Here is a 13567-nt window from a genome sequence, read left to right as displayed (position 1 = left end):
TGAATGCTAAAAGAAATAAAATAGGTCTTAGGTGTTGTCTTCAAATAGAGAAGAGCGAAATCCTTGAACTTTGAGTTCACAACTTTTGCGTGGGATCACTTGGACATTGTGGCATGTTTGGCTCCTTTTGTACTTGACTAACACCTCCTTTCAAATAGAGAAGAGCGAAATTCTTGAACTTTGAGTTCACAACTTTTGTGTGGGACCACTTGGACATTGTGGCATGTTTGGCTCCTTTTGTACTTGACTAACACCCGATTTCGCATGAGATTAATCCCAATAGTTCACATCATTCACTTAACAATGAAACCTGCACTTACACACAAAAAGAATATGAGAATGATGAGATGTAAACCTAGGTTGGATAGTGGGGACTTCGAACTCTACAACTATGGTGACTCATGCCGTAGAAACAAAATTTATATTTTTACACTAATAGATGTGCTATTGACATTTAAATGGCTCAATCTTCTCATATCGTGCCACTAAGAACATTCTAATTAATAGATTAAACCACATAATTAGATGCATCCCTTATAAAATATAGTCATTATTTATTGATGCGATAAAGAGAACTGCAAAGGCGTGCACATGGAAAATATAAGTCTAGTCTGAGCAATGCTAGCACACAGGATTTGTGAAATATTCCCATGCTTCTGCTTGGCATTCCGTGGATGAACGCCTTTTTGCAAATTTTGTGTCCGTTTGAGAGACCAAACACCACTTTTGATGGACCAAAGGTGCCCAAAGTGTGAAAGGCCTTGGAGCGTTGGTGCCTCGATGGATGCGGAACCTTAGAGAAGTGGAGTGTAAGATGAACCCTTTGACTATGGTCTATAGCGGCGTTGTCTTTTTTGCTTTTTACTATTTTTGCTGTCTTATTTTTGGATTTCTTAAGACAGCGAGCACATTGGTCTGAAATTAAACATCGCTGTCACATCTCAAAAATTGGCCAACTTGCCTTTCTCACTCTGTATGTTGTCCCACATTTGCAGCATCTCCTGCTTCATCACTCTCTAGGCCTGCTTGTATCGCAATCTGCACCACACTTTCTTCTTTTTTCTCTCCACACACACACACACACGCGGAGTGTTAGATAGAAGGAGCAGCTGCTACCATGCGTTCCCTGGCCTCTCTGCATCGCCATCTCTGGTTTAGCAGCCGAAAGGTAAACCTCTTTCCGTGCTGTAATACGACTGTTCAAAGCTTCTTAACCCTAATTTTTCGTGCTACGAAACCGGTTGCTCAAAATTGCACTTGGCCTTCCTCTGGCTCAAATGGCGATAATTCCCTCTGCCAAAAAGGCGATGGCTTTTCTTTGCTCAAATGGCTATTTTCTCTACTCAAATTGCTATGTAATTTTTCTGCTAGAACCGAAACTGGCTAGGCAATGGCGTTTCTTTGCTGCTCAACTGGCTTTGGCGTTTGTCTGCGGATTTTTTCTTTAGATTCAAAGCGGGGTTTTGGTGTGTGCAAATGTTTTAGGGTTAGGTTTTGTACACAACATCGAACTAGGGCTGGGATTTTGTTGATGCAGTTAGGGTTTTGCAAGGGTTTCATTTTTTGAAGTTGGCTCTATGTTTTCTGTGCTTTCTGTTTTCAGCTTGCTGAAAAATACTTCGGACATGCAAGACATCTTCTGTCAAGCCAGGAGCCTGCAGACATCTACTCTGCCATAAGCCTTCTGGATGCCGCTCTCAAGCTTTCCCCTCAGTGGGATAAAGCTCTTGAGCTCAAGGCAAGGGCTCTCCTATGCTTGCGCCGTTTTAAGGATGTGGCCAACATGCTCCATGACTTCATCCCAAGCTTTAAAGAACAGGCTATGGCTTTAGAGAACCCTGTGGAGAAGCTGAAGCTGCTTGCAGATCGTCCATCCGGTGCCATCTGTGAGAGTGGCAGGGTCAGAAACAGAGGATTTCTTCAATGCTTTCCGATGTTCAAGATGAGGAGAAAGCTATGGGGTGGCATAGCCAAGAGATTTGATCGTGAACAGTGGAAATGCCTTGTGCTTGGCCAAGCTTGTTGTCATCTAGGCATGATGGAGGATGCCATGGTCCTCTTGTCCAACGGAAAACGTGCCGCCTATACTTCTTTTAGAAAGCGTAGCAACCGCTTGCATGAGGATGGCTTCTGTGCAGACGAATCCCTTGGAGCAGATTCTGATGTGGTAAGCCATCTGCTAGGGAACATCAAGTTTCTCTTAAGGCGAAGAATGGTTGCCATAGCTGCCTTTGAAGCTGGGTGCTATGCCGAATCAGTGAAACATTTCTCGAAGATATTGGATGGGAGGAGGGGAACCCCTCAGGGCTTCATTGCAGAGTGCTACATGCATCGTGCCAAGGCGTACCAAGCAGATGGCAGAGTTGCAGATGCAATTGCCGACTGCAACAGAACCTTGACATTAAACCCGATGTGTGCAGAAGCCTTCAGCATCAGAGCAACGCTCTTTGAGACGGTTGGTTGCCTATCTGAATGTGCATGTGATCTTGTGCAAGTGAAAGCTCTCTATGCAACCCTGCTTCAAAATCAGGAACTGCTAGAGCCCCGTTGGATTTGTCTGCAAAATGATACAGACTTGCAAGGCTGCTTTAACTTTATAAGAAGCAAACTGGCTGCCACAAGAGAGAGACTAGCACATGATGGTGATAGTACAATGGACTACCACACTATGCTAGGAGTGTCAAGAGGCTGCTCCAGGGCTGATGTTGAAAGGGCTTACCGGTTACTGTCTCTGAGGCATCGGCCTGACAAAGCTGCCAATTTTGTTGATCGTTGTGAGTTTGTGGATGAACGAGACGTGGAATATGTCAAGGATGAAGCACGTACCTTGGCTTTCAGATTATTTCAGTTGATTCAAAGAGCATACACTGGGATTATGTCTGTGATAGTGGGTGAGGAGATGCAGAGAGAGGTGAATTTAGAGCTAAGTGATGTGAAAAGTGAAGGCATTGGAAGCAGAAGTCCTCTGTCATGCAGATTGGGGAAAAAATAACCATGAAGGCCACTTGCGATTCCTTCTCTGGTTTGCATGGAGAAGCTCAAATTGTGTTTGGTGCACGGAGCGAGTTTAGTGCAGCAGATGACTTGCACTTCTTGAACTCTTACTTGCAACCTTTGCAAGTACCAATGAAGCAATGTATGTGTTTTAGCAACATGCAGGAAGGCAAATGCTTGTGTGAAGCTTGGACCGAGAGCAGACACTGGGCAGCTTGTTGACACTGGCTTCCTTCTACATATGGCTACTTGCATGAAATCTGCTAATGTGGGCATGAATATCTATCAGGGCCTCTGAAGAAATGTGGATGGCCTCCAATGATTGGAGCCTGTTCTTCTCATTAATTGCCTGTTATGTCGTTACTCGGCTTTCTTTATCCACGGCACTGATCATGAATCCTTGCCAAGCTTTAGATTGGTTCCCCATCTTGCACTAGTAACCAGCTTGGGGATATTTTAGGGCCTGTTGCTTTGAATGGTTGTCACTGGCCACTTTGAATGGTTGTCTCTGGCGTCATGCAGAATGCATGGTGCCATCATTAAATGCCACACAGAACTACACCAAGCAGGAGTTTAGTGCCTTGCATTGTGTACCATTAAAGTGGGATTTATCCAATTGGTCACCAAGCTGCTGCATCATTTGCTGCCACTGGGTTGAACTGCAGCTCTTGTAGCCTGATTGCTGTCTCATATGATCTTGTGCTTGTGATTGACATTGGCTACACTGTAGTCAGAAAGTTTATCATGTTTTTAAAGGGTGCATTGTTTGTTTGTTAAAAAAACATCCATGGCTGGTGTTGAACAGATGTGTAGAAGCCCTTAAACAAGCCAATTCTGGTGAACTGTGAATCAAATTGCATAGCGTTGTTATCTGGTGTAGAAGCCAATTCAACAAGCCAATTCTGGTGAACTGTGAATCAAGTTGCATAGCATTGTTATCTGAACTGGACTGGGGTTATGAGCCCAAAAGCCATAACCATGCTGGCTGTATTGCCGAGGTTAGGCCGGATTTACCCTGGGGGGCTGCCCAGTGTGGTGTGGGTCCTCTAATGCGTATATAAGTGGGCGGATTGCGAGGATTCAGGGAAAATCAGGACGGAGTTAGACCTAGGTCTAGCACTATCCGGACACTAGGATAGTTGGAATAAGTGATATGGAACACCTGTGCTTGGATGAGGTGGTGCGAGATCGGTCGGTTGATGGTTGAGTTGAGCTTCAGGCTGGGGGGTGGCCATGATGAAGCTACAGTTCAGTGGGGAGCTTGTTGCCAGCAACCCATTGGATTGGTCTTTGTTAGCTTTCGTTTTAGGACTGTTTTAGGGCTTTCACAGACACAGACAAGCCCTATGGATGTAGGACCCTGTTTCAGCTGGCTGGTTGTAGGTTGCTACATAAGGTTTGCTCATAGCCTAGCTGTTAAAAGGGAGCTCGAACCCATGCACAAGGATGCCATCACATGAGCTTATTGGGGCTATGCATCATTATTAATTTGATGGTTACTCATAGCCTACCTGCTAAAGGATGTCATCACACGAGCATGTTGGGGATATGCATCATTCTTTATTTGATTTGTTCAACCACCAGCTAGCATCGACATTGAAACATACTTTGAAGGGGCATACTTTAGATTAGCATTCATAACTTTTGGAGCAAGTTCTATTTGTCTAAAGGTGTCCTGCCAATACTTTTTCAACATTTTTAATAGCATTCAAAACTTCCTAGGTAGAATATGAAAAGATGCAGAGGAGAAGAGAGCTTGAGCTCTTGCAAGTAGACACACACTCACACAAATTTTAGAAAAGAACACACAAGGTGAGAGGTTGAAAATTTTTCTTCTTTACGCAAAAAAAGAGGTCGACAAAGAAGATAAAGTGATTAACACACATAATAGGGTATATACAAGTGGTCCATAATGTGAACATACTAAGAGGAGTGGGTAGATGTGGACTAGTGAGTATAGTCTACCTGTAGAATCTTTGGTAAAGATATGTCGGTACTAGCTACCAAACCTGTCAGTGATGTAAATGTCGAACAGTCATGCAGACGCCTATTGTCAGCTCATGTTCAGCTTGACATCTTAACACTCTCCCTCAAGCTCAACTCCAAGCATATCTCGAAATCTGCGGAGCTTCTCAGCTCTGAAGGCCTTCGTGTGATGAAGATGTCAGCGACCTGATCTTGTGTGCTGACGTATGCCAAGTTGATGTCGTTTGCCAAGACTCTCTCCCTGATGAAGTGGCAATGGACCTCAATGTGTTTCGTCTGCGCATGGAAAATTGGGTTCTTGTGGCCAACTATATACTGCTAAGATTGTCACAATATATGACAACCTTTCTCTCCACTTGCAATCCCAAATCAGTAAGTAGCTTGCGTAACCAAGCTTTCTCACACAATACCACCTCAACTCCTCTGTACTCTGTCTCTTTACTTGACAAGGTAACTGTGGGTTGCTTCTTGCTGCTCCATGTCACAGCAGCACTCCCTAATGAAAACATAAATTCACTCATAGATCTCCTGTCTGAGATGCTACTTGTCCAATCTGCATATGTATACCCATATAGTTGCAATGGCACACCTGCTGCATAAAATAATGCATAATCAACAATGGTCCTTAAATATCAAAGTGTGTGTCGTATACTGACAAAATGTGGTTTGCACGGAACCTGCATAAACTGGCTCTCTAAGCCAATAGTGTAGTGTAGCTCAAATCTGGCATGCTGATCGTGACATAGATGAAACTTCCCATAATCTTCATGTACATAGTGGAATCTGTTGAAATTTGAGCATAATGATGAGCTATGGTGGATCAAACATTAGAATCAACATCATTAACAAAGTGATTAGTAAATGATTAAGACGTAATTAGTGAATAATTAGCAAATAGATTAATGTAGGCATGGATACTTAAAAACCAGCAAATTCTCATTAGGGCTATGCCTCAATTTATAGAGTTTACATCAAGCATCAAATTCCATTGATTTCTCCATGATTCACTCCCAGAATATCTCCACCTTTTGCCTGATTCTCTCCACCTCTTCTCTTTTCCCTGAATATCTCCCAGAATATCTCCATACTCCTAAATTCTCTCATGCTACCCTTTATTCTCTCCTAGTAGATTCTTCTCACCTTTTCACAGGTTCTTTCACAATTACATCTCCTCTTTTACAGCCTCTATCCAAGAGCTTGTTCCCACACACACCCTATTCACTTGTATATTTCAACACCTCCCCTCAAGTGAATAATCCTAGTACACCTAGACCCTATACCAAGTTTGCCTCCCCTTACTTGATAGTCCGCGACCAGTGTCTACTCCTCCCCTCAAGTTATCTTAGCACACCTGGACCTGTATCAAGTTTCTTTCTTACTTGACAGTCCGCGACCAGTGCCTCAAGTCCCTAAACTCCATAGTCCTTGACACTCTCTCTCTCTATGTGTCCAAGGCTACTAGAAGTGTCCGTGACCTTGACTAAAGTGCACACACATACATCTACCACGTGGCCTACATCATCGGTGGCTCAGAGGTAGTTTTACTTTATTGGGGCAGGTTACATTGGGTTGTGGGGTCTCTCTCTCTCTCTCTCTCTCTCTCTCTCAGAGATTTTCACATGGCTCCTCACTCTTTGGAGCCTCACATCTTCTCTTGTCTTCAGTCTTCTTGTCGTGGCAGCTTCTCTCCACGCGTCCGTCTCTTCTTTCAGTCTTCTTGGGGCAGCTTCTCTTCTTGTGGCAGCTTCTCTTCTCGTGTCCATGTCTTCCTTCAGATCTTCTTGGTGTGGATCCTCTTCTTGGGAAGAGATATTCTTCTTCTTCCATGGCTGGGGCCATGAGCTCGTCCGTCAGGTCATTTTGCTCCATGTGAGCAACATGTTTCAATGTTTTGCTGACAGTTCCTTTGGGCTTTTTATGTTTATCTTGTATCATTATGCAATGCAAACCTAAATTTATGCGGGAGGTCTTACCTCTTGCCTTATTCTGGACAAGGGCAGTGTCTGTTCCCATTTTTACACTGATGCAATGTGCCCAATACATAATGCGTATAGCATTCATTCTCATGCACATTCCCAAATGCAACTCTGGCTGTGAATAATCTTGAATTTGAGTGAGATTTACAGGCATTAACCAAGGGTTAAATGCAAAATGATGATTTTCACAAATTTATCAGCACAATTTTTTCAGAAATTACATTAAATCAAGGGTAACCAATTTGTACGGGATGGTTGGAGTATCAAACCAACTCCGATTTGCAATCTGAAGTTATAGGGATCTGTATCAGATACCTAATGGTTAATTTGAACCCTCAATTGCACCAAAATACAGTGATTAGTATTGATTAATCATTGATTAGCAAATTAATGCTCTGGTTTGTGTGCAGAAAACAGAGTATGCGGGGAGCCCAGATCTGGTGCCTTCCACTTCAAATGAGCTCAAATGCTTTCAAAGGCATCAATAGCAATGAGTCTAGTAGAGGATTAAGCCAAGAAACACAAGATTTGACCAAATAATGAAAGCTTAATCTCTGTTTTACCAAAGTCACCTGCAGATTTGATGAAGAGCTTGGATCTCTCTGTAGACTTGATGAAATTGATTTCTGTCTTCACCAGCTTGTAGAGCATGCTTGATTACACCTTCGGCTAGGAGGAATTGAATCAATTTGACTTGCACAAGGAGAAATCTTCAAAATGCTTCAGAAAAATGGCGCCCAGCAATCAGCGAAAATCGGCGCATACTGACGGCGGTTTGCTGCGTTTTTTACATAGGCTTGAAGCCATAGATGTTAGCTAGCTTGTGTATAAATCTTGTACCCTAATTTTATGTGTGCAAGGTGCTAGAGACCCTCCACTGGCTGGGGGTGAAGGAGAAGATGAAGAACTCACTAAAAATTGATTTTTTTTGCTAATTACCTGCTAATCCTAATTAATTCACTAATGGGCTCATAAATCTGGTTGATTCTAGGCATGGCTCTGATACCATGTTGAAATTTGAGCATAATGATGAGCTATGGTGGATCAAACACTAGAATCAACATCATTAACAAAGTGATTAACAAATGATTAAGACGTAATTAGTGAATAATTAGCAAATAGATTAATGTAGGCATGGATACTCAAAAACCAGCAAATTCTCATTAGGGCTATGCCTCAATTTATAGAGTTTACATCAAGCATCAAATCCCATTGATTTCTCCATGATTCACTCCCAGAATATCTCCACCTTTTGCCTGATTCTCTCCACCTCTTCTCTTTTCCCTGAATATCTCCCAGAATATCTCCACACTCCTAAATTCTCTCATGCTACCCTTTATTCTCTCCCAGTAGATTCTTCTCACCTTTTCACAGGTTCTTTCACAATTACATCTCCTGTTTTACAGCCTCTATCCAAGAGCTTGTTCCCACACACACCCTATTCACTTGTATATTTCAACAGAATCCTCCAACACATAACTTGCATCTGCACTAAGCTTATCATTTTGATCTAATGACACCAAGATTTTGATCTAATGGCACTGAGATTGACTTACAATCAGTCATCCCATACTTGGACAACATGTCTAATACATACTGTCTCTGTGACAGCCAAATACCCTCAGGTGTGCGAATGATCTCAATTCTCAAAAAATAGCATAGCTCTCCCAAATCCTTCATCTCAAACTTCCTTTTGAGAAGACTTACATGCTCAATCTTTTCCAAGTTGTCATCCCCAACAATAAGATCATCTACATAAATGGTGATGATCACAATACCCTTATCACTCTTGCGCATATACAAAAAGTGATCTGCATCTGTCATATGAAAACCAATAGTGACAAGATACTCAGCAATCTTGTTATGCCATGCTCGTCGAGCTTGCTTCAGCCCATACAAGGTCTTACGAAGCTTACATTCATACTCTGGGTGACCTATATCCTCAAAACCTAGTGGCTGATCCATATACACCTCTTCTTGTAAGTCACCATGCAAGAATACATTTTTTACATCCATCTGGTATAAAAACTAGCCTTTAGCTGTAGCCACCACAATCACAATTCTCACAGTTGCCATCTTTGCAACTGGAGCAAATGTCTCCTCATAATCAATCCCATGTGTCTGCGCATATCCTTTGGCTACCAATCTAGCCTTGTACCTGCTTATGCTACCATCACTGTTATGTTTCACCTTATACATCCACTTATAGCCAATAGCTTTCTTGCCTTCAGGCAATGGCACCAAATTCCAAGTCTCATTTTCATACAATGCATCAATCTCCTCATTCATAGCTTTCTTCCAACACACATTTTCAATAGCCTCATCAAAACATGTGGGTTCTACAACCTGCACAACTTTTTCCATGTAAGCATAGTGATGTGCTACATAACCATCATAAGTCAACCTCTGCACAGGGTTTTTGACTCTTCCAGATCTTCCTAGCTTTGCATTCATGGCTTCTATAACCTTCTTCACACCAGGTGTCCTCATTGCTGGAATTCCAAGCTCCTTATCAAGGCTCATCTCCGAACCACTAGAATCTCTATCAACAAGAGAATGCCTTGCAGAAATATCAGGCATACCAAGGGGCTCAATCAATTTCTCTTTGTCTTTATGTGATGTACCAACTACATTTTTAGGACTGGTATTATGACGTAGCCTCTGCCACTCCATGGTCTATCAACAGAACCATTGGATGAGGACTCTCTTGGTCCCCACTCAATGAATGTGATTGCTGACTTACATTCTGTGCAATCACATTTTCACTTACATCAGTCCCATCAACATCTTTTTCAACAGCATACCAGCTACTCATCTCATCAAATACAACATCCCTACTTACCCTCAATTCACATGTAGCATGATTATAACATCTATATCCCTTTTGCTCAAGGGAATACCCAATAAATACATAATGTTTTGCTTTTGGATCCAGCTTAGTACGCAACTCATCTGGCACATGCACATATGCAATACATCCAAAAACTTTCAAGTGAGACAAATCAGGTTTCTTGCCAATAAACTTCTTCTTTGGCATTATATCATTTATGGATACTTTAGGAGTCCTGTTCATGATATAAACTATTGTAGACACAGCCTTAGCCCAATAGCTATGTGGCATATTCTTCTCGTCCATCAATGCTCGTGCTATCTCTGCAATGTGCTTGTTTTTTCGCTCAACAACTCCATTTTGCTGCAGAGTGTATCTACATGTAAATTATCTCTGAATGTCATTCTTTCGAAAGAATTCAAAGAACTCATTGGAGAAGTATTCTTTCTCTCCATCTGACCTTAGGCACTTCACATGATTTCATGTCTGTTTTTAGCCATAACTCTGAAATTCTGAAAATGAGTGAACACTTTACTTTTCTCCTTCTTGAAATACACCCACACTTTTTTTGTGTGGTCATCAATGAATGTTACGTAGTATCTGCAGCCACCTACAGACATAGTCTTCCCTGGATTCCATACATCTGAATGCACAACATCTAGTACATTCATGCTCACATTTCTGTCATGTGGAAATAAATACATGTTTTGTTTGCTTTCCAAATTGACATGCTTCACATACTTTCTACATACCTTCAACTTTAAACTTAGGTAGCCCTGTCACAATTTCTTTAGTTTGCATAGACTTCATCCTTTGCACATTTATATGTCTAATTCTCTTATGCCAAATGTTTGTATCTGCAACAACTCATGAACTATTTGCAAACATTGCAGCACTCACTTCAGGCATATTTACATTCAATGTAAACATTCTGTCCACTCTGTTGCCTTTCGCAACCAACCTGCACTTATCTTTAAAGTCTTCGACATAGCAACCACCATCAGGGTTAAATCGAACCTACAAGCCCTGCTCAATGATCTGACCAACTGAAACCAGATTCTTTGTAATGTTTGGAACATGAAGTACATTTGCAAGATACTTCACTTTACCATCCTGCATAGACAATGGCACATCTCCAACAACATGGGCAATCGGATGAGCAATGTCATCCCCTATTTCAACAAAACCTGGTCTTTCAAGAGTCTTCATTTTCTTGAACCACTCACCACCATGACTTGTCATGTGGTTCGAAGCCCCTAAATCAATATACCATACGTCATCCTCCTTAATTACAGGCTGCTACATCATTTCCAGACACAGCATTAACCACATGTTGCATAACAAATAACCTCTCATTATCCTCATTATTTTTGCTAGAGGATGCATTGTTGTTTTGCTGTACTTTTTTATTTTGCATGTCACTTTGCTTCTTATAGAAATCTACCTACACATGCCAAGGCTTACCATAGTAATACATTCTCTAGAGGATTGTGGTGTTAAGAAACACCTTCATAATACAACATATTAATGCACTTATCAACATTTCATAAGTAATTTCTTGAAAATTAGATATTTAATTATAATAGATAGGATTTAGGGATCACAAAAGATTTTTATAACATTTAATATTTCTATGGGTCTTCAAGAATGTCATGTCTTCATTCTAGGATAATATGCACATAAAATTTTTCAAAGTTAATATTTGAACTTAGGACCAATGAAGTACAAGTACTGTCATAAGTGTAAAAATAATCCCTTGCATCATCAATTGCATTTCTGTGAAATTTTATTCCATCTATTTTAAAGATTTTTCCAATTGCTATGGGGAGTTCTCCTTTTCACCTTAATGGATCAAAATCACATATAATTTTTTGTCGTAACTCTTTTGACCAAGTGTCATGTCCTGCATGTTAACAAAGGACATGACACTTAGAAGTCATAAGTTCCTCATATCATTGTATCAAAGACAAATGAATCTGGTATTTAAAATATTTATATCCAAATGTTTTCGTGCAAAGAAATCTAGAATTGTCTTATCTACATCTCATTAAAACTTTCAAGATACAAGACTTTAAAGTCTAAATGAATTGGTAGAAAAAGCCTCTAGGTTTAAATATTTAATACACTTCAAGAAAACAACATTAATAGCATGATCAATAAGCCCAATTTGCATCATCCACCACCACTACTCATTGTTGATTTCATATGTATGCCAATAAAATTTAAACTTCATTCCAAAAGGAATTTGATGTTGGCAAGTCCATTAATATGTCTCTACATAATCAGCTTCCAATACATTAACATGGACATAATAGGCTTAAAAAGATTTCTATAAGCTTATATAAGATTTTCCACACCAAGAATCACGCAAGAGAAAATTTGGAAACAACTGAACATAGGGAAAAAAAATATCAACACAAAGATAGGAAGATCCATAACATAATAAAAGAAATGTTTACAATCTAAAACATCTTGATATCATATTACATTTTCAAGTTTTTCTTTCTACGATCTTCAAGAGAAGGAAGAAACATTCTCACAATAGTAAAACCTAAGCTTTGAGGCACCATAATAAGGCTTATTTCATTCATGGAGCACAAAGGCTCATTACCCTTGACTTTTCTATTCGTACATTATTTAGGTTTATTGGTGGATGGTTGCTCCATCTTTTCTTCCTCTCTTATCTTTTCCCCTATCTTAGGTTTATTGGTGGATGGTTACTCCATCTTTTCCTCCTCTCTTATCTTCCACAAGATCACTGTGTATCATGAGTAACATCCTTAGTAGCTGCTTGAGATAGATTGATAGCTTTGTTTTGATAAGGATTCTAATAAAGATACATCACTTCCATATACTGAGTAACATCCTTAGTATCTTCTTGAGATAGATTGATAACTTTGTTTTGATAAAGATATAACACTTCCATATATTGAGTCTTTACTCTTAATCTTCCAATCCTCATCCATAGTTGGCTGAAAATGTGCATACAATGCATCGTCATTAGTAAGGGGTTGTTGGTCATATCACTCGAGGCCTACATGCACACACACACATCATTTTCATTTTGAAACCTCAACAAGTATCAAAGAAAATGTATTATCATGAGATTGCTCTTTGTAAGGGCTTAAGAAAATGCAATTACTGTGAGGGTTCATGATACCTACATGTGCAGTGTCATTATTGATCAAAGAGATCATTAAGTTTTTATCAAGAGAATTGTGATAACATGTTCAAAGCATATGTCCCAATATCATAAAAGTATGAAATATCATTGAGAGTTAACTCAATGTTATAGTTTAAAATCAAGATACAATTACAAAGAAGCATAAGCCAAGGAGGAGTTTATGGCATCCTCTAAGCATACAAAGATAATATACTTGGAAATCAACCAAGTGATCAATTTGGTTTTAATTATGAAACACACATAGAAGCACATGTCATAATTTCTACCTATGAAGATTACATGTCCTTGAATAAATACATATAAATATTACACGGTCTTGGTAGCACATCTCAATATATGGAATAATGTCATGCAGTTCACCTAGCCATAATGATAAACAAGAGTAAAATATAGTTGAGAATCAACTTTCTAGATGAGTTAACTCAATGTCATAGTTTAAAATCAAGATACAATTACAAAGAAGCATAAGCCAAGGAGGAGTTTATGGCATCCTCTTAAGCATATAGCAGGTGACAAAGATAATATACTTGGAAATCAACCAAGTGATCAATTTGGTTTTAATTATGAAACACACATAGACGCACATGTCATAATTTC

The 13567-nt window shown here is 40.0% G+C and overlaps 1 protein-coding gene across 1 annotated transcript; it reads left to right on the top strand.

Moving 5' to 3' along the window:
• The first annotated feature begins 950 nt into the window (after positions 1 to 950).
• On the top strand, positions 951 to 4574 carry LOC147616558 (uncharacterized). The gene is made up of 2 exons (XM_086777631.1): positions 951 to 1168; positions 1604 to 4574. Exons 1-2 carry the CDS (start codon positions 1118 to 1120, stop codon positions 2990 to 2992), a joined length of 1440 nt encoding a protein of 479 aa, XP_086633757.1. The 5' UTR covers positions 951 to 1117; the 3' UTR covers positions 2993 to 4574.
• The last annotated feature ends 8993 nt before the right edge of the window (positions 4575 to 13567 follow it).

The sequence above is a fragment of the Cibotium barometz genome, chromosome 38 (genome assembly GCF_041138505.1).
Source record: "Cibotium barometz isolate CiBa-2024 chromosome 38, ASM4113850v1, whole genome shotgun sequence".
Classification (NCBI taxonomy): domain Eukaryota; kingdom Viridiplantae; phylum Streptophyta; class Polypodiopsida; order Cyatheales; family Cibotiaceae; genus Cibotium; species Cibotium barometz.
The sequence above is the reverse complement of the archived record's forward strand: the minus strand, read 5'-3'. Positions and strand labels throughout refer to the sequence as shown.